This window comes from Apis cerana, linkage group LG8 (genome assembly GCF_029169275.1).
Source record: "Apis cerana isolate GH-2021 linkage group LG8, AcerK_1.0, whole genome shotgun sequence".
Classification (NCBI taxonomy): Eukaryota; Metazoa; Arthropoda; class Insecta; order Hymenoptera; family Apidae; genus Apis; species Apis cerana.
Genome location: NC_083859.1, coordinates 4,462,003 through 4,484,088, shown reverse-complemented (window position 1 = coordinate 4,484,088; position 22,086 = coordinate 4,462,003). Strand labels below are relative to the sequence as shown.

General features: G+C 30.3%; 2 protein-coding genes and 1 long non-coding RNA gene across 4 annotated transcripts in view; 1 reads left to right on the top strand and 2 right to left on the bottom strand.

The window, feature by feature from the left end:
• Positions 1-1,597: 1,597 nt before the first annotated feature.
• LOC133666555 (uncharacterized) lies at positions 1,598-21,062 on the top strand. The gene is made up of 2 exons (XR_009830849.1): positions 1,598-1,647; positions 20,279-21,062. It is a non-coding gene; the product is annotated as an uncharacterized LOC133666555 (long non-coding RNA).
• Positions 1,703-10,965, bottom strand: LOC107995348 (dedicator of cytokinesis protein 7). 2 transcript variants are annotated; one of them, XM_017052806.3, is made up of 20 exons: positions 10,807-10,965; positions 10,377-10,554; positions 10,119-10,297; positions 9,881-10,022; positions 9,608-9,811; positions 9,356-9,547; positions 9,065-9,289; positions 8,711-8,985; positions 8,312-8,627; positions 7,923-8,228; positions 7,648-7,853; positions 5,800-7,563; positions 5,557-5,684; positions 5,215-5,477; positions 4,882-5,141; positions 4,372-4,806; positions 3,932-4,284; positions 3,655-3,857; positions 3,262-3,581; positions 1,703-3,173 (listed from the first exon to the last, which is right to left on the bottom strand). In XM_017052806.3, the coding sequence occupies exons 2-20, from the start codon at positions 10,515-10,517 to the stop codon at positions 3,119-3,121; spliced, it is 5,967 nt and encodes a 1,988-aa protein (XP_016908295.1). In that variant the 5' UTR covers positions 10,518-10,554; positions 10,807-10,965; the 3' UTR covers positions 1,703-3,118. The 2 variants fall into 2 exon arrangements, with proteins under 2 accessions (XP_016908295.1, XP_061934172.1); XM_062078188.1 differs by lacking the exon at positions 10,807-10,965 and having other exon boundaries at positions 10,377-10,790.
• The window catches only part of LOC107995359 (uncharacterized), a 184,122-nt gene continuing 175,196 nt past the window's right edge, over positions 13,161-22,086 (bottom strand). The window contains exon 5 of the mRNA XM_062078190.1: positions 13,161-13,560. Coding sequence (XP_061934174.1) covers positions 13,508-13,560 — 53 coding nt within the window. The 3' untranslated portion in view covers positions 13,161-13,507. The remainder of the gene's footprint in view (positions 13,561-22,086) is intronic.

The window sequence follows — 22,086 nt, the reverse complement described above, 5'->3', positions numbered from 1 at the left end:
GTACGCGTTAACGAGCGGGGCAAAGCATCAGGAATTTGGCGTGGATTCATTAAACGTTTCTTGTGCGCGGGAGGGTGCCGGATCAAAGGTCAGCCGGCATGTTGCCGTGGCCGATTAAAGGGAAGGACGATCGTATCTTCGACAGTCACTTTGTCCCTCGAACGTCGATCCCCCTTGCTGTAAACTACTAGTCCCCCCGTTGTCGTTTCACGGGGGTCAAGTGTTTCCAGCCACTTAAACGCGTCGCGAGGGTGCACGCCGTTGAAAGAATCGCAACTATTTCATTTTGGGGACAGATTAGACGGATTAGCGACCGACGATACGCCGATTAGAACTGCCGGTTATGCTGGCTGCATTCCTCACAAGGGTTCTTAGGGAATATTATTTTTACGGAGACATTCGAATAATTTTTATGTATTCGCTTTTATACCGTTATATGTACCGTAATTTCACGAAATGAAAAGTGATTGTTAAGCAGTTAATCAATTTTGTGATATAATTTTTTTTTCTTTGTTTATCAGATAATCAATCGCAATTGAGTTACAGAAGATTGGTGATTTATGAAAATTTTTATGAATAATTTTTTTGTAACATTTGCTGCTTTCGAGAAAATTTTGTTACCTTGCTTTTTTTAAAAGAATTTTGTATTATATTATATGGAAAGAAAAAACAGAGAAATATATTTATTAAAAATTATTACAGGTTGATGAGTAAAATGATTGACAAGTTTGAATAAAAAATATTTCTATTAAATTTCTACGATATAAAAATTCAATGCTCTCGCGTAAAATTTATAATCTTTTATCTTCAATAGTAGCTAATTTCCGCATGCAATGTAACAAAATTGAAATAATAATTTTAAATGGTCATTTTAGAATGGAAAATACAGGGACTGTTAAAATGTTTCATTGTAATACGTATATACATCAATACTTGTGTGTGTTAATTAAGTACCCCTTTGAACTTTTGATATCTTTATCTACGCGCAAACCTTTCGTTGCAGACAAAGAGATTAAGCCGAAAATCGGATTCGAACGTTTAATTTAGAGTAACAGCGCGTTTTAAATGTATCCGAGCTAAAGAATATGAACCTTCGATAATGAATAGCTTTAATGAAAAAAGAAAAAAAACAGTTGCACTGTGAACGTTCCGATAATTAACACATGATTTCTGAATACGTTCGTTTTATCTATTATTCGTCTTTTTATTTTAATTATTCGTTTATTTTTATCGACTAGTTATAATGAATAACGAGCTGTATTAAATGAACAAACATTTAAACGAAATATAACTATAAAATATAACTATAAAATACAATACATGTATATTATAATTCAAATTATTTATTTTAAAAACTTTAAATCATTTGAATATTTTCCCGCATTTTTTAAAATTTTGAATTTCCGTGATAAATGATTGAAGAAAGAAATTACATTTAATTTAATTATTTTTATGTATAAAAAAAAAAAGAAATATGTAAAATATTTTTTTCAATCAAATTAATAAATAATCTTTGTTTTATATCTTCTCATTTTGTTCGCTATTTGACTAGTAATTTTTCAAATGTATCTAACGATACGTATGTAAGAAGAAGCAACGCCCTCTTTCTTTACCGGGCTTTGAAATTGTTGCAGTGGCAGATTTTCGGTGAGTCATATTTTTATTATTTTTACCTTTTAATAAAATAAGAAAAGTTCAAAAATAGCGAAGTATAAAATGGATATATATTTTGAATATTTTGTGACATACAAAAAGTTTACATCCACGGCAGTTTCGCTAAATTATTTTATATAAGTATATTGCTATCCGTACTAGCAACTAGTAGTAGATTTTTAACGTATTTTATAAATGTTTGAAGAAGATTCAGAAAGCATTTTTAATATTATAATAATAAATTTAATTCCATAAAATAATTTATATGGAAATAACATATATTATTTTATTATTTTTCAATATTATATCTTAACATATATTCATTTATATTATCAATATGCATATTTAAGTTGAATATTAATTATAATTTTATGAATCATGCTATAATTGCTATAATTAATAAAATTGCTAGCGTTTTTGGTTAGAAGCTTATTTTATTTTTAGAAAATTTGATAGTTTGTTAAAATATTTAATAGAGTAAAAGCAAATGTGATTTTAATCATATATTGTTATAATTTACCATTCTTCAAACATTTTTCATACTGAATTAATTATTTTTGACATTCTGAAATATTGAAGAAACTTTTAATAATAGATTTAGTCACATATAAAATATTAGTCATAAATAAAATGAATTTTCTTATTATATATGAATCACATCGTTGTAAATAACTAAATTTATTTATTTATTATAAAAAGACATATTTTTGCAAAAAATCTATTATTATAAGTTTCTACGATCATTTCAAGATAATATTTATCATTTCATGTTTAATTGAAAAATCACAGCTTTCATATTAAAGTTAAATATATGAATAGACATTTAGTTTCTATATACTAAATAGTAAATTATGCATCATTATGTAAAATAAATTAGTTCATATTAAATATTCTTATAAATTATTAGCTGTAAAAATGTCTCATACATAGCTGAAAATAATACTTATCTATATAATTATTAAAAAGGCAGTTACATAAAATTATTGTTATAAATTTAATATTGATATTCTTGCCTATCTATGTTAATTAAGATTTAATTAAAAGCAGTGTATAAAAAGCTATATAAAATAAAATTTCAATTCCTATATATTTGTTTAAGAAGAAGAAAGCAATTCCTATACAAATTAGGAATTCTATTTTATTATTATCAAAAAATTGATTGTATGAAATGAGTTCTTTTTATTTCTCTCTAATTGAATTAGTAATCGATTTTAATATAATAACCTAATCTTATTTTACAAATAAATGTAGTACTAAATTGTTTTATGCTTTTAAAATATCTAAGGCAGAAATATTACATAAACTAGCTCAAAATGCTTTATCATTATAAAAAGTGAATAGATATGAATATAATATGCATGTCTATTTCAATATTGTAAGGAGCACACATTGCTGATATTTTATGAACACTAAATACTTGCATTAGTGATCTTTGGTAATTCTTCATTAGCAGAATTCAATTATTTTACCAACGTGGAGATGTTGATGGCATATTTTGTTGATTTGTTAATGAAGGTCCACTATATTATAAAAATACAAAATAAAAAAATAAATATGTAAGAAAAAAAATTAGGATAAATTATTTTATTTTAATCAAATTTCCCATACCTCCATGCAATAAGAGGAGAAAGTCTTTCTGTTAATCTTTGGTAATTTCTTTCTAATTCTCGTTGATAATCTCTTTGATCTGGTCCAATCAAATTTTTATTTCTTCTCAAAGCATCCAAGCATTTCTTTGAAAAATCTTTGAAACATAGTCGTAATTTATGCTGTAGTCTAGTAGGTTGTGCATTCTGTTCTCTTAATCCAGAAAGAAATACAACTGCAACTTCTGCAGGTCCTTGATTAACTGTTGTTCCAATGCAACCTTGAAGAACCATTTGCAACATTTTTGCATCTGGTGGTTCTTGAGCTGTTGCTGCAGCAACCTGATTCAATAAATTCAAGTTTATATAAAAAAAATGTATAAAGATAAGATTTAATTGTTTTTTTTATACATACCTCTGCAGTTTTCTTTTGTATATCTTCAATTGCAACTTCAATTGGACTTAAAACTATTTGTTTTCTTGCGACTACGCGAATTCTTGTTTTTAAATAAGGAAAATGTGTAGCAACTGTTAAAATAGTTTTACGTTTGCATTGTTCTCTTAATTCTCCATGAGCTTTACCTCCAGGTGTAAACGGTGTTGCATATACAAATCGTTCTAAACATAAATTAAAATTATTATAATAAGAAATTAAAACGAAATTGTATATTGTTATTTAAAGTAGCACTTACTGATATTAAAATTTCTATGAAAAATAGTTGGCCTATGTCTTAATTCATGTGGTTCAAAATATGGTTCCACATATGTAATTTGAACATAAGCTTTATCTGGTTCTAACTTGCTAGGATCCACAGGATTCGAATCTTTTATTATTACAATGTTCTCACTACCAAATCGTTCAGCATAAAAATTTTCAAGCCTCGAAAATATCTCTGGTAATTTCGTTAAAGTAGGTTCTTTATAAACAAACTCTTCACCAGCAAGATCGCCAAAACGTCCACCATAAAATCCTACTCTGAAATATGTTCCAAATACTCGCTTTCCTGCTAATTGTTCTACTCGTGTATATGCTTCATGAAGTTTCCTATAATCAGAGAAATTATATATTAAATTAAATTAAATTAAAATAATTTATTTTAACAATAAATTCTTCAAAAAATGAAAAATATACCCATGAATATTGGCTAATTTCTTATAATCATGTGCAGCTTCTGCTATTGGAAGCAGCACTCTATATACATCAGGAATTGCTTCATACATTCCAGCTGCATGAAAAGAATTAGCAGCATGTTCTAATAAACCAGCTAGGCCACTTTCTGAAAAATCTGGTCCTAAACATAAACCTTCCTCTCTTCTTGCTAACACATCATCACCTACTGCACTTTCTTCTAAAGCATTTGGAGTAACAGGTGCTAAAGCAACAGCTCCTACTGGTCGCCCTCCACCTCCTGGTTCCAAAAGATGTAAATATTCTGCTACCAAAGCAGCACTGTGTACCAAACACATAGCTGCTTCTGTATGATTTTTTCTTTCCATATGTTGTTGAGCCATATTTGCCAACCAAGTGAGTCTAAGATCTGGTGAACCTTGATAACCCTTTGCAATTCTATAAAATTTTTTTTGTTTTAATTCACCTTCACCTCATAATTCACATCTTATTTATACATTTTAATTTTAATACCTGTACATGAGATCTAAGAGCATTTCTGGATCTTCTTGAAATTCTTTCATTTTAACAGTATCAGATAATATCATGTGCAAATTGAACAAAAGATCTTTCACTTGTTCTGGAAAACTTGTATCTGCAAGTTCTGTATCCCTCTCAGCATAAACCAATACTGTTTTTAATGCTCTTCTAAGTGCTCCTTCACTTGGAGCTCTTCCTCTTCCAACAAGAGCTGACAAAGATGTTGTAACTTGCATTTTTACTCTAGCAAAATTCTGAAAAAATATTAAATTAATTAATATATATATAAATTAATGTACATAAAGTAATGTATTATTGAATAATTACATTTCCAATTTCGAAATTTTGTCTCATCAATAAATAAAGACTTGCAGCAGCATGACTGCGAACAGCACTTAAGGGTGAACTGCATCTAGTAAGTAATGTTAAACACAAATCACCACATCTTTCGCTTTCCTCATCAAATAGAGCACTATGATACTTAAATACCAAAGCTCGTTGAGTATTAAACATATGTTGTAACACAGATGTACTCTGATTTCTTGCTAATGCTCTCAAAAGCACTTTTAACACTGCTCCTACAACTGCACCTATAATATATTATAATTTTATGAATGCAAAAATATAGAATTTCGTATAGAATTTCTATATAGATAAAAAATTGTATACCTCCTCCTCCATCAGCTTGAACAACTGTTTCTAAAGTATCCAAAACTACCAAAGAGGCTTCTGCTGCTAAGGCACCTTCTATATGAGCATCTTGTTCCACAGCTCTCCCTTCAGATTGTTCACAGGACCTTAAAATCCCAAAGTAATTATATTTTTTATATAATTATTATATTATTATTATATTAAATATTAAATTTTGTTAATATTGTTTCAAAATTTTTACAAATTTAAAACTTTTCATACCTATAAGGCATCTGATCTTTACGCCATCTAAGTTTGTCTCCACTCATTCTCTCCTTTCTTCTCAACATCATCTCGCTTCTAGCGCTTCCTTGACCAAGAATCACGTCCTCCAATCTAGATCGAATATCACTCGTAGCTGCAGCTTGTGGTGGCAGTCTTTTCAAGGCTTTTTTCCCTTTATATTCAAAAGCTGCAGTAGCGATATTTAAAACTTGAAGAAGGCATAATATTCTTCTGGAACTTAATTCTGAGCACCATTGTGCTAATGCTGATTGTTCCAATCCCTTAAGTACCCACAAAACACACATCAAAAGATGTCTTGTAGCCTCTGAACTTAAAGAAACTCTGCATTGAGTGCCTGCTGTGTCTGCAGAAACTCCTCCAGCTATAGCTAATGCCACAGATTGTGTAATAGATCCAGATTCATCAGGATAGACGCTCTTATCTTTCGAATCCCAATGATAGAGTTGAGGTAGAGCATCCATTATAATGTTCAGAAGTGGTAGATATAATGCAGCGACTCTGGCTTTCGCAGCAGGATCAGAATATCGCGAATCTACATCGTGGCATGCCATGAGATGTCGTATAGTTCCAATAGCCTTATTTTGGAGCATAGGATTCGGTATCTCTAAAGTGTTAGATAAATCTGATAGAACGATTCCCACCAAGAAATGTTGCTGTCGAAATTCCTGACTAAGTTCAGAAAATCTAGCTCGATCTCCAGGCACTAGGGTAGATATTAAACTACCAGAGCTTCCGGTCGATGGACTAGGCGAAGCTGGTGCTGATCCTGACGTGTATCCAGTTCCAAATGGTAAATTTAATGCCACATAGTGTTCGTGAGAGCATGTAGTTCGCACTAGATCTAATTTCAACGCGTAAAGTGCAGCTGAATCAGGAATGTGCATAGAGGCATCCGAAAGAGAGCAACAGGCAGCACGAATTAGGGATAAAACGAATCCTCTATCCATTATCGATAATAGATCAGAAAGAAAATTGCCTAAACTTGATATTAGATTGTTGGGTACTCTAGTCTCTTTTCCGCAACGTGAAATCACTTCTGAAGTGAGTGCTGCGGTAAGTGTAGCCACATCGTCACAGAATTGGGGAGAAAATCTAGATTTTCTTGGAGCATCCAACATACCCATTTCCGATAGTGTTACAACCATAGAACGAACAATTAATTCCAAGAAAAACCACGAGTAAGTAACAGCTAATTCTCGTGCTTGCCCTGTGGATACGACCCAGTGTAACGCTAGTTCTTCGTGTAAAAGTCTTCTGGTAGGCTGGCTATTTATGGAAGGTGATTCTTGACGCATGGATGCTGTTCGATCCAATCCTCGTGAGTGTACTTCCATTTCTAGATCTTCTAAAGGTAGATCAGGATTGCTTTGAGCTCGAATAATGCCAGGTGCATGAGTCATTCTTGGTAAAGAGCATTGATAAGCAACGTAGGTAGCCAAAAGTGCATGTCTTCCATGAGCATCTAATTGACCATCGGGTAGATTGGTAATATTTCGGACCAATAAACCTATTGCCTCGAATACTGTAGCTGCCACATTCAGTGGTTGAGACGGTAATGTCGGAGGTCGTACTAATAAAGATATTAATTGATCTAGCAATTGAGGTAGCGATCGTACGAGGGCAGAATGGGATGCTCTTGCCAATTCCAACAAGGCTGATTTTAATTCGGACTCCATTCCCGCTTCACCAATACGCGGAGGCACTTGGCCGGTTTCCAGGAAACCGCAGAGTGATAAAAATCTATAATTTTTAGTTTCACATTTGTTTACTTTTATTATATTCACAATTTATTCTATGAATATTGGTATTTTGAAATTGTATTACCTATCAATGTATTTGTCTTGGGGATGAACACTAGAAACAGGTTCTAAAATTACAGTAAAAACACCTCTATGAGCATCCACCCATCTTGTACCTGGTAGAAGAACATCAGGTGCAATATATGAGTAATTTGCTGGTGGTGGATCCAGCATAGCAGGTAAACTAAATTCGCCTGATTGTAAGTGTCCATCTCTCAAAAGTGGTAACCACTAAATACAAGAAACATTAAAAGTAATTTTTCTTCCAATATTAAATATTTTATATGTTATAATTCTTACCGTATACGCCACAGCAGTTTCGACATTTGGTTGTTCTGCTTTTTTCTGACAACTAATGTGATAAAACGTAAATAGCAAATGATGTTTTGCACTCAAATCAGCAGGAAGTCGAATTTTTACTTCATCGTAAAAATTTGGATTCTTATTGTGATAAGATACAGAAGTAAAGCATTCGTGAGTCATTTCTGGACACGATGATCTTCCGAAAATAGCTGTAAGTGCATCAGCTTCTTGTTCACCGCCCATCAATTGAATTCTTACGGCAATATTTCGCGCTGAACCAGTTCTAGAGCTAAAATTTGCTTCCTGAGATATAAGATATAATAATAAGATTTCGTTAATTTATTTTAAACTGAAAATAAAAAATAAATAGTTAAACGATTATTTGCCTTTGGATAAATGTATAGAAGATTTCGATATGTTAAATCGGGTGAAATAACTTCACTTGGAAATTCGAGTATCTCTTTAACTGGTCGACTTTTCTCATCTGGATATGGAACTAATCTTCTGAGATCAGGATCCAAGCATCTAGGCAGTTCTTCAGGTCTAGGACTAAGATCTAATTTCAATATTCCTGGTAGGCATTTCAATCGCTTTAAATTAGAACCAGGTCTTCGTAATTCGACTAAAAGTTTGTATAAATCTTCGTCTCTTAGACGTTCACTCTCTTGTTTAAAGAAACTTGAAACAGTCAATGTAATAGGCCTATAAAATTAAATAATATAATTTAATGTTTATTTAAAAATAATAAATATATTTGATATAAAATAAATTATAAAAATATTTACCTAAATGTATCAAGACAATTAGCAAAATCATCTGGTGACCAACTACGTCTTTTATCCGAACTTCTTCTTTCTAAAGATCCTCTTCTTGCTGGAGGTTCTACCTTTTTACGCCACTGTTCCAATCCACCTGATTTTCTGTCTAAAGATCCAGCACTTCCTGTGCTATCTGTATCTCCACCACCTCCTATTACACCAGAAAGATGAATAGCAGTCCATGCAAGTGGCATTCTATATCGACCCAAACGCTCACATGCAGCTGCAGCAGCTGCTCTTACCTATTTTGAATTCAATTTTTTAATTTTATTACTTATAAAGTACATTAATATTTTAACAAGTTATAATTTGTGTGATTACTTTTTCTTTATTTTTATCTTCACGTAAATATGGTTCAGCACATTCTGAGATATCACCTTGCAATACTTTCTCAAGTCTAACAACTAAAAATAAATCTGGACTAGGTTTACTGATACTCATAACACAGCTTCTGGCCAAAGTACTGGCATCACTGTATGCAATGTGACTACCAAGCATCCTTTTTAAACCTTCAGAATTCATGTCTACATAAAAGTTTTCAGATACCTAAAAATTTAAAATTTATTTGAAAAAAAATACATATATACTATATATGTATATATCTTCAAATACCTTCTTTTTTTCTTTAGCATCATATAAAGCTAAACTTGCAAAAATAGGTTCAACTTCCAATTCCAATTTCAATTGGAGACATTTGACAAGAATTTTATGGGAAAAAGGTTCCGTAGGTTCGGGCGCTATACCGATTTCTTGCCATTCGTCGTCAGGAGAAGTTGGAGGTGTATAAAGTGGAAATAATGCTTCCTAAAATAAATATCAATAAATCAGAATTAATAAAATTTGATTTTGTTCATGCATACTCACTTGACGATCTTCTGATCGTTTTTGTTCATTCATTTGATCAATAGTTTCTGGACAGACTCTGTCCAATAAACTTGGAAGAAGAGGATCATGTTGTGAATGCCTTAAATCCAAACTTGCCCAAGATCCTCTTGGTGTATCTCCACAATTAGATAAATCTTCCTCTTCATTTGGTGATCCTGAACCATTTGTATCCTCTTGATCCACCTGTTTTATATTTGTTTTAAATATATTTTTTAATTATTTGATATACATATTTTATTCTTAATCAAGCACCTCAAAATCTTGTCTTGGAGTATCCTGAAGTAATCTATCTCTTGCTATAGGAGAAACTCTACGTTTATATTTTCTATGTACAACTATCCAGTCTGAGGTAAAACTTTCAATACATCTTCTGACATATGGTGATACTGTATTTCTAAAAAATTTTATAAGTTTTAAATTATTAGAATAATGATATTAACTTAATTAATTATATTAATTAATTAATTAATTAAAATAAAAAAAATCTTACAAAGACTCATGAGGCACAATTGGCTCTTCTGTTCTGATTTTTCTTGTTACAACTTTTAATTCAACATCTCCAGGTGGAAAATCTAATATTGATTTGAGAGGATCACGATCAAGAACTGACTGATGTTGAGCCAAGAATTCTTCATAATCTAATGGTTCTAATACCTCACAAAGTGACATCTTTAAAGATATTTATATTAATTAGATTGATATAAAAATTATAATTTATAGATTAGAAATTAAAATATTAAATATATACCGTAGAAGAAAAACCTGAAAATGAACTGCCACTTTTTGACAGATCACGAGAATATGAGGTAGAGGTAGCAATCTGACGTCTAACATCAGCTGCATGCTGTTTACTCAATTTTTGAGTAAAAGCCCGTTGTACAGATGACATTATAAATGTCGGGGTAAAATACTCCTTTGATGAAATCCTGGACATTTCATTTATAAGTTTGAAATTGGAAAATTAAATAAAATAAATGATATAATTAATAATTATAATATATAAATGATATGATATTATTAATATTTCTAAATGCTTAATAGAAAATTTATTCTTATATTTCATTTATTTATTTATTTATTTTATTATTAGTTAAAATCACTCGTAAAATTACAATACTTAAAAAAAAAAAATAGTGTAATTACTACCACTATAGAGGAAAACAAAATACTACACTCACGTGACTTTGTATTTACTAAAAGTCCATTATAAAAATTATGAACGCGTGTAATTCAATATTCTAATATTTTGACAGTTCTTGTCATAAAACTTTATTGCATCAGGGATGTGCCTTTATCAAGCCAAAATTCCCATTAATACCATAAAAGTACACTATAGAGTGGAAACTGCTATAAAAAATTGATTTTGATCGCTCTTATATTTAGCGCTATCCTACGACCAAGAATGTGAATTATATCACTTCTAATTTTTTATAATTATTATAAGAGCACGTTAAATAGAAATATTTCAAAAAGTAATTGAATACAATTTAATTAGATTCTTATTGAGAATTTATATGCAGTCTTGTACTAAGATTATATTGATAAAATTAATTTTTATAACTTAAAATTTCTGTTTCTTGTCAAATTTTTATAAAATATCAATAAAAGATTCATAAAACTTTGAAGGAATCAAATGATAAGCTTGCGAAACTTCAGAAAATCTAATCCTAGGTATTTTTCTTTCTTTATGTTGCCGGATGCAATACTAGTAACTTCCATTTAGTTTTTTCTTAATATTCCTACATACTGGATGATCCAGTAAAATAAAGTTTTTAAATGTAACTAATATTTCGTGCATATTAAGTGATATATAAAAAAATCATTTCATTCTATCCATATCAGATATTATTTTTGATTCATAACTGTAAAGAATTTTTTCCATTCGTTTTAGTATTGATTAATTTTGAAATAGCTAAAGAAATTTCGGAAAAAATTCAATTCATTCCCAATAAACGATCAATTCAATTTTATTTTTAGTCTCTCTAAAATCTTTAACATTTTCTCAATAAATTTTTTATTTTAACTTTAAGAAAAAAAAATTAATATCAATATTGTATTGAAGTTTCCTTTAAAATATTATAAACTTTTCTACATATTAAAATTTGTCTTTCAAAAGCAACATTAATATATATATATATACATAATATAAAAATTTCATAGAGAAATATAACAAAATTAAATCCATCTTCAAAATAAATTCATCAAAAATACAAAAACCTCAAGAATCTTTCGTTCAATCAATTGTTCTTCAATCAATTATATCACTCTTGATTAATAATTTCAATTGAACAAACTCCAAAACATGAAAATATCTAATTCTTCCATCCGTAATTCAATTAAATTTAATTATTTCACGAAGAGTTCCTATCTTCGCGACAATTTCTATCAGTATCGCGCACAAAAGGTGCGATGGGACTAATTGCGATATCGATTTTTCGTAAAGAGAAGGAACACGGAGGAAGCGTTCAACTCGCAGGTGTTAAACGTCGTGGAGGCGGAAGACAAAGATAAAAGGAGGGTTGGTACACGCGATAGGAGTCGTCTTTATTAAAATGCGGTTCATCCGCGCAATAATCGCAACACGATCCAACCTCGATCCCGCTCGAAAGGAAGCGGAAACAAGGAGCTCTCGCGACGCGAATGCGCTTTAATTGTATGAATAGATCGAGGCTGTTCGTTGTCTGAGTTTCTCTCCTCCGCCCATTGTCCCTTCACGACTGTACTTTTTATTTCGTTTCTACGTCCGACACCGTTTCATCCTCCCTCACATGATTCTCGTGAACATCGTGGCGTGCACGATTTTTCATGATTTTTATTCGCGACTCGTGGCTGGTGCTCGAACCATCTCTCGTTAAAAACTAAGATTCCCCGATGAATGGTTGTTGAATCTTTTTAGAACTCGAGTTTTTGTTCGAGTACAAGTTGAAAGCTAGGGCACTTGTGTAGGATTGAAGTAGGTAATATTATTAGCGAAATTTTTAAAAGTTACGAGTCACGAATTATCGGTGTTAATTAATTCTCTTGTGAAAGGGTAACGAGTTTGATAATGAAAAGGTTTGAAAGCAAAAGTATAAGTGAATTTTTTTGTTCTCTCTTTGTTTGTGAAAATTGTTTGTACATTAGAAATTTGTGTGATTTGTTGTTTTATAAATGCAATAATGATGGTTGTGGAAATGTTATTTTTTATTATTATTCTTCTCTATACAATTTTATAAATATCATATATATTAAATTTATAATAATAGTATTATAATAATGATACTGTAGTAATAATGATAAACAACAAATTTTATTGATTTTGTTCGAACATTATTACACAAATGTTGCATTACGAATATAATACTATTATTATCATAACGAGAGCCGGATGATTAATATATCATATGAGCGAATATACTCGTTTTTGTAATTGGGAAGAAATCGATACAATAGAAGATGAGTTGAATTTCAAAACGGCTTTGAAAGAATATGCATGATTCTTCTTCAACAATAATTATTTTCATCATAAAATTGCAAGTATTTACGATTGTTATTTTTTTATATTAACATTTTATAGATTTATTCTTTGTAAAGATACTCAAATCATACATCAAATTCAGGATTATTGAAATCCTCTTTCTTCCGTTCGTTATATTTACGAGTAAATATATACTTTTTTAAGAGGCTTAACGAGTTGTTTCTTATATAAAGCAGGAGAATATCATTTATACGCAAATTTTACGAATTTTTCGTTTTTCTTCCGCGATAATTCTTTGGAAATGAGTTATGCCAAAGGGTAAAAAAAAAAAAAAAAAAATGCGGAAGAGAATACGATCACGAAGAATAGAAGGAACTTCTGTCTGGCCTGTATTGTCAACTCCGAGCTTCCTGCATGAAAGTTTACATTTCCTCGTATCGTTGATAGAGCATCATAAAGAAGATCGATGAGTTATCTGCAATATAATAAGTAGAAAAATATTAAAATTTCGAATTTGGAATAAATAAGTTGGAAATAATATTTAATACATTCATAATAGAATAATGGGGATAACTTAAAATGTATCTCTTATTTAATTAAAAATAAATGAAAAAAATATTCGATATTTTTATTTTTACATTTTTTCTCAACTTTTTCTTATTCTTTAATATCATAAAATCAAAAATATCTTTATAGGATTTTTCTCAACAACTATGAGAAATCTCTTTTAACGATGCAAATATTTTAATATGTTATAAAACTTTTTTTCTTTTTACCGTAAATCAGTACCATTAGAATAAAATTATATAGAAATTCCTTCCTGAAAGGAATTTCTATATAATTATCTTGAAATAATCAGAATTGATCAACCGATTTAATTATAATACTCGTCAATATTAATCAAATTCCATTAAATCATTAAGTTATAATTCGATAGTCGATCAAAATCGTGATATGAATTGGGGGAAAAATGAAAAGTGGCGAGAGAAAATATCGGAAAACAAAATTCTGTTTATTTTCCCGTCAAACGCTGGTCGGATTCACTTTGAACGAGCATTTTCGGCATCTCTGTTTCACGATGAGAAACCACCACGGAATGCACGTGAGACGATGAGAAGAATGCGAAAAGTTTCCATTGTTCGTTCCATGTTCGATATGTACGATATTTTTCCGGATATTCAAGATTTCGCGAATAAATTGTGGAAAAATGCGAAATTATCAGCGGAGAATGAAAATGGTGAAAAGAGGGGAAAAAAGCGCAATCGGCGTTTGCGAGGTCTGTTCCGGCGACAAACTGGTTTTTCAACTTCGCAATGACACGGCCACCTGCTACATTTTAGAGATGGCAGTTTGGTAGACGGTTACAAGACTACCACTCGAAGAAATTCAGCTGTCAACCTTTGTGCGGACGGACAGGAACCGTGGACGTGGCAAAAAGATGTTAATTGATGATATAAATGCTCGAAATAGTCGAGAAGAGATCAAATGGAAAACAGACACGTGCCATATTTTTAGAAGGAAGCAAATTTTTATGTTGATAAAGAATTATATTTCTTTCAACAGAACTTGGAAAAAATAAAAATTAATACTTTATCTATCCTACTTTAATTGTATGTAATTGTATGTAAATGATAATTGTAGAGGACTAGATAATGTATATGGTGTATGATGTGACACAAAAATGTAAGAGAAACTGGATCATTATTATGACGTTTAAGAATTTTTTTTTTGTTTTTTTGAGAAGAAATTTGGAAAATGAAAGAAAAAATTTGGAAAATATAGGAACATATTAGATATTTGACAGTATATTAAATTGCTATGTCTGCACGAAAGATATTTACGAAGATATAAATTCCGATCACGTAACTCTAAAGATTACATTTTTCACCCTCGATGAAATATTCGCACGAAGCGAAAGATTTAAGGTAGGATCAATAGTTTCTCTATTGGGATTCTTTTTTCGAAAATGATGTCTTTATAACACTAAATATTTAAATGCGTATACTACTTGTTTAAAAAATTTCTAATTAATTCAGAAATCGTATTAAAAGTTAATTAATTATAATCATTTAAAATAATTAAAGTAATTAAATTCAGAAATATTTAAATTGCACTCTTCACAAAAAATTCACGGTCAAATTCATAAATTTGTTAATTATTTCATTCATAAATAATGAAAAAAAATATAAATATTGCAATACGTACATTAACAACTATTATTTTGTAATTATAAAAATTACATATAGGATCGTTAATAAATAATCATATTGTAACTCAGAGATAACTTAATAAATATTATAAATTGCAAATTTAATTAACTATTAATATAATTTCAATAAATTAGAAAGCTATTAAACTATCGCGACCTTTGTGGAGCAGTGGTGGGGAAATAGAATATATATAAGAGAGCGGTCGCGTTGCGGAGCGCTTTTGTTATTCTGCCTTCGGAATAGTCGGATCGTAATGCAGAAGTGATTTTAGAGGATCGTTTCAAAATATTAGCAAGATAGAGAAATTTAATGCAGTTCGCAATAACTGCATTGAATTAAATTAAATATTTTTTGAAATTTGTTTGTGAAATTTATACATTTTATAAAATTTATTGAATTCTATATTTAATTTTAAAAAAGAATCGAAACAACTTAACATTAAAATTAATATAATGAATTTATTTTTATTTTGTAATACAAATATTAATACATTTCTTCTTTTAGAAGATTTAAAATCTTTTATAAATTTAAAAAATAAAGAAAGGAATTTTTTAATAATTAAATAGTCTCTTATAGATAATTCTTACGACCAATATATACGACTTCCATATAGAGAGTGATTTTATTTTTATTTTAGAATAGATATTAATACAGATATGCATATTACTTGTTAGATTTCAGATATTTTCAGATTTTCAATTTTTTTTTGTATTACATATATATATTCAAATGTATTACGAGAAATATGAAATTCATCAGCGGATAAACATAAAATATAACTTTCTGTTGTGAACATAAATTGCAATAAACAAATGTATATTTTAGGATTAATTTAAGCTACTGCTTACGAAATAAAATTATGCTTATATGAAAAGCATTACATATACTAAATTTTACATAAATTCTATCTTCTACATTTTCGTGATTCATACAAATAAATATTAATGTTGAAACGTAGATAATAATTTTATACATAATTAATGCATTAACTTATTTGTACGAAATTAGATTACGTAAGTTCAATTGTAAAAATCACCGAATATTGTAAACCAATATTCATTTATTCCACTTCATATTCGATACGGCTTTTTGCATTTTTCACGTTTTATTTTTATCCAAAAAAGCTGCGTATATATCCATTAAAAAATATTCATCAAACATTTTGCAATATTGAGCCAACATCGATGAATATTCATCAAATATTGAATTTTGTAAATGTCATTTCATCGAATTCGAACACTAACATAGATATTCGAGGGGTTTATCAAATTCAATTCAGTTTTAGAGCTTGATAAATATTTCAATATTAGTCACAGAAAGGCCGATATCGAGATGGTATCGAATCGAAGGATACCGGCTTTAATCTCGTGGCAAAACTCCAGAGGTTTTGCCGTGACGAAACTTCGATGCCGTTAAGGGATTTTTCTCAAGACAGTGCTCAAACTGTGTCGTGTAGAATTCCTTCCAACGTATCTTCCTTGGAAAAGGAAATAAGGTAGAAAGGGTTGATGGTTGATGTAGCAGAATGAAAAGTATCGGTCGATCCTCTCTGTCTCTCGCATTTTCTGCGCTCCGCTTCTTTTTATTTTCTTTCTTTTTTTTTCTTTTTTCCTCTCATCTCGTGCGTCGTTTTCTTTCTTTTTTCTTTCTTTTTTTTTTCTCACTTTGCAAACGAGATAGTTTCTCGTACATGATGGAGAAGCAGCACGAAACCTTCGTTTTTTTTCGCTTATTTTATTAACGCTTAGTTAATCCCCTTCATTTATTCATTTTCTTTTCTTTATTTCTCCTTATGTATCTTTAGTCTCTCTCTCTTTTTTTTATCTGCTCGTTATCACTGTTCCTTTTCGCTCTGTGTCAAGTACTTTTTTCTTGTTCTCTTTTCCGCTTCTTTTTATTGTTTTTCTTTCTGCTCTTCGTCTTCGCTTTTATTTTCATATTCACGTTTCTACAAAATTTAAAATTAAAATCTTTCGAAATTAGTATGCATCGATATATATATATAAAGTTTGAATAAGAGAGAACAAAATTTAAGGGTGATTGTACAAATTGAAACAAACACAAAGGTTGATATACAGAAATATTTGAAACTTATTTATTAAATTAAGGTCCAACTTTTATCAATTTCAATAAGATGCTTGTGATATACGATTCTTCTCTCGTTTAAAACCGATTTCATAATCGAATCATGTTTTTTTTCGAACGAACATTATTATGTTTGTGAACAGCTGAAAATCATCCTGAATCTAAAAATCTTATTGTTGTTTATCGATGGACGGAATGCGTTTCTTCCATTTATTATTTGTTTCTGTTTGTCGAACAGAATTTTCAATTTATTCGATTTATACTTTTTGTTCTATGTACGAAATGTTATTATATGAATGAAATGCGAACTTGCTTTAATTATTTTATTATTATTATATAATTATTAAAAATATTCAAAGAATCCCTTATCGAAGAAAAAGACAAATTAGTGAAAAAAATGATGAAAATATTTTAGTAGTTTTTTTTTTTATGTATGTTCAGCATTCATTTTCTGGGATATATCAGATTTTCAATAATAATTAAAAATTGTTAAAGCGTAAAGAATAAAAAATAATGATGAATATCAGAATAATAAACAAAATAAAATATTTTATAAAGCATTTTTTTTGTTCTATAAAATTTTCTGGAAAGAAGAACTATATATAAATATTTATACAAAAAAGAGTAATTAAAAATTGAAAAAACGCGTTTAGGAAAATAGAAAAGCGCGAGATATAAGGAATTAAATTTTTTAAACTCAGTCATTTCGCTAGTCAAACATCCCTTTGCACGTTCAACGACACGTGATAGTAGGTATGGAAACGAATGTCGCGAATAGAGGAACGCCGTCAAAGCCAAACGATGTTAATAAGTTTGCAAAATAAACGACAAGGTTTGAGTCCTGTGTCAGGTAAAATTGCGTTGGTGTGTATTCGCCTTTAGTTGCACGAAGGGAAGTGCAACGAGCGAATAAAAAAAAATGGAGAGATAGAGAGAGAGAGAGAGAACCGTGTAAAGGCGACAAGTAGAGATCGTAAAAAGCAAAGCTGACGCAATCAAAAAAGAAGAAGAAACGCATGATCGTCGATAAATTTCGCGCCATAAAATATTTTGCTCGTACGTTTTTCATATTCTTGTCTTCTAAATCAATAGATAATTCAACGATTAATAATTCATTTATCGAATTATTGTTATTTAAAAAAATATTTAAAGTTTCGAAGACAAAGTAAAGTGTCTATCACTCGTTAAAAATTTGTTTCCATAATCTTTTATTAATGGTTAATCAATCGATGCAGGATCTCAATCAGCGATCGAATGTCAATCGAATATTCAGCCAAATGTTAGTTAATGGTCAATAAATGGTCAGCCAATGGTGAATGATTAGTCAATGATTAATCAATGGTCAATCGAGAATCAATGGATAGTCAAAAGCTCATTCGATGATGAGCCAATAGTCAGTCAATAATCACTAAATAATTAGCCATTGATCACAGTCGAAACTCAATCAATGGGGTTAAGTTAGATTGTCGTCAATCTTCAATCGATGGTTAACGATCAATCAATCCAAGTCAAACAGTGATTGAATTTCAACCTGTTCTACAAATACAAATACACGTTGTTTTAATTAAATATTGACGTTTTGACAATTTTTTTTATATTTCATACGATATTGCATTGATTTTTAAAATGTGAATTTCATATTACTCGTATCTCTATAAAAATTACAAATAAAGATGGATAGATAACGTCCATCCAAACGATGGAACGTTAAAAGATAGGTAACAATATGATCGGTAACGAGAGATATGGAAATTCAAATTTTTCAAATGAAAAAAATTCCCCCTTCGATCCTTTTTCATTTAACCACGCGAAAAGTATCGTGCAAGAGCTGTCCCTCTAAGAAAAAATCGAAATTTCTCGGCGAAATAAATCGGTGAAACTGCGAGGGTATAGATTAAACTCGATTATCCCGACACCCGTTGTGCATACCGCTTCGTTAATACATCGACTTCCTCGAGGATTAGATTCGCTACGTTAGGCTGCATCCTCAAGGTCTTTGCACCTGTAGGCACAAGCCGCAGAGGTCTTCTCCACGCAGAGCCATGCTGTAACTACACCACTCCTGGATGAATCGCGAGCGTGCACCGACTGCTTTTGGGAATTTAATCATCCGGTTCGAGTAACCGCTCCGTCGCTCTCGCTAACCCCCTCGAGAATCTCGAGTTTCTGCAGTTCGAGGGCTCTGCAACCTCGTGTTCGTCGTCGTTCGAGGAAAAAAGACGGTTTAATGTACTTAGGTTTCCACGCGATAATCGGCGCTCGATGGATTAGAGAGTGCAACATCGGCGTGATAATTGGGGAAATTAGCGGGGATCGTGATTAGGATTTTAAGGGTGAGATTATTTTAGAGGCGTGTTTCGTGAGAGAAGCTAGCTAGATACGAAGATTAAGGAATATTGGTGTTAATGAGATTAGATGATAATTTATGCGGCTGTTAATTAAGGATGATAGAACGGAATGGAAGTGTTATGAATTTTTGAAATGTTTTTAAAGCACAATGCGGGTAAATGTATTTCGATCATCGAATTTATGCGATTGTTTTCTATTATTTTATTTTATATGTATTATATAAAGTTCGTTAAAAAGTTATTTATTATCGTACAGAAAGATACGCGTAAGAAGGAATATTTTAAATAATGTGTATGCATTTCTTGCATATTTATTATCTACAGAAGTAGAAAATGATTTGCATGAAATTTTCGTTGGAATTCGTTAAAATAATTCTATGATTATTCTTTTAATCTTAAAATAATAATATATATTTAAATAGATGTAGTATAAATTTTGTATAAATATTATTTCGTATTTATCTGACATATTAATTAACATTAATATTTATATTAGCAGAAATTTCAATTATCATGAAGTATTAAAAAAATATATATATTTACATTACAGACATTTCGCGTACCTTTCATTCAAAATCATGCAAATGGGACGAGATTATCCTGGTTAATGTAACCGCGAATTGGATGATGGAACTGTAGGGTGAGTACCATTATTTATTAAGTCTGCTTAAGTAGATCTAATATCGAAGAAACGTGATATTCGTGATAATCAATGTTTGGTTTACTCGTTAATTAAAATTGATTATGAAACAGTGCTAATTATTCACGATAATTGCTTTTATACCGTCTGAAAGGAAATGAAATGAAATGAAATGAAACTCGATATTGATAATATTTACTAAAAGTAATTTATAAAGATGAAGTAAATTCATAATTCATAATTAAAAAAGAAAAATTTTATTTCAATATTTTATTTAAAATTACTTATTCAAACGAATCTTGTATCATTTTAAATCAAATTTGAATATTTTTTATATTATTTTTATTTAGAATTTAATAGAATTTAATAGTTTAATTTTATTAATCAGGATTACAATATTTTGTTTTCAATCTTAACTCAAAGTTTTAACCGGAAGAATTATTTTAAACCTTTTCCGCGTTTAAAATTTTTAATTAACTAACTTTGCACCATATAAACCACTTCCAGTTAATCCATAATATTATCTTGAACTATTATAACAATCTTCAATATGCGCCTCAACTTTGATCACTATAGTTATCCAAGCTTCGACCATTTACACCCTCCAGATAATTTCGAAACAACTATTCGCAATAACATTGCTCTTTTAAGATTGCTCTTTTAAAGTAAAAAAAAAAAAAAAAAAAAAAAAAAATTGGAAAAATTTTCACATTTAATATCTATTATAAATTCCCCAAAAATTGTTTAAATTTCAAACACGATGTTCATTTATTTATCTCGAAAACACGATCGTGAAACACGCAAAACTGCAGATATCTGGGAACAAATTCATGAATTCGCAAAAGTACCTGATGCAATGTGGCAGCGATAGGTGACTGCAGATTTTCGGCTGGATTTCTTAAACTCTCTACTGCGTTACAGTGGTAAAATATAGCGGGATCGCGCGCTCTTTTTCACGAGGGTAGCTCGAGGATCACGTCCAGCGGCGTTAAGGCAGACACACATCGTGATGTCAGATGTATTTGTCATCTCTTGAAAATCTCTAGCTAGTTGGTCGTCGTATATATACGCGATCGTGACATTCCGTCTGCAATAAACCCGAAGGAACCTCTCTCTGTTCTACGTGGACAAATGAACCCTATCTTTAACCCTTTTTGATACCAATCGGGTGAAAAGTGTTAGGATTATGCGAGATCTTTATTGAGTGAACTTGGTATGTAAATGGAAGAGGTAAGCAAAGTATAAAGATAAGTAAGGAAATGTAATTTAACGTTGAAAACAACGAGACAATTACGAAATTTAAAAATAGATAGTCGATCGATCGATTTCTATTAATATTACAAAAGAACAGTTCGATGATACAGTACTGTTTAAAAAAAAAAAATCATAAATTATCAATTGTAGCTATTATTACTACGATTTAAAGATACTAATTAATATTTATCTCGTATATCCATATGAATTATATCTCTGTCATTTAATTACTACTACAATATTATAAAATATAATTAAGATAATGCTGCCAATATTACAAATTACGAGTCTCAACAACTCGCATTTAACTCCTCCATCTATCCAGCTTTTCACCAAACGAAAGAGACCATTAGCAAGCATGTTTCGAGCTCGCGCTTCGGTTCGTGTCGCATGTTTACCCCGTCTTATTAATTTACAAGCCGTACTCTGTGGAAGGAGTAGAGAGAGAAAAGGGGTCGGTGGAC

Bases quoted from the DNA above. Each gene is read 5' to 3' on its own strand.
- LOC107995348 (XM_062078188.1), bottom strand. From the start codon at position 10,562: ATGTCCAGGATTTCATCAAAGGAGTATTTTACCCCGACATTTATAATG. The intron at 9,812-9,880 runs GTGCTTGATTAA...AATATAAAACAG, and splicing joins CTCCAAGACAAGATTTTGAG to GTGGATCAAGAGGATACAAA. The intron at 3,582-3,654 runs GTATGTATAAAA...TTATTGAATCAG, and splicing joins TACAAAAGAAAACTGCAGAG to GTTGCTGCAGCAACAGCTCA.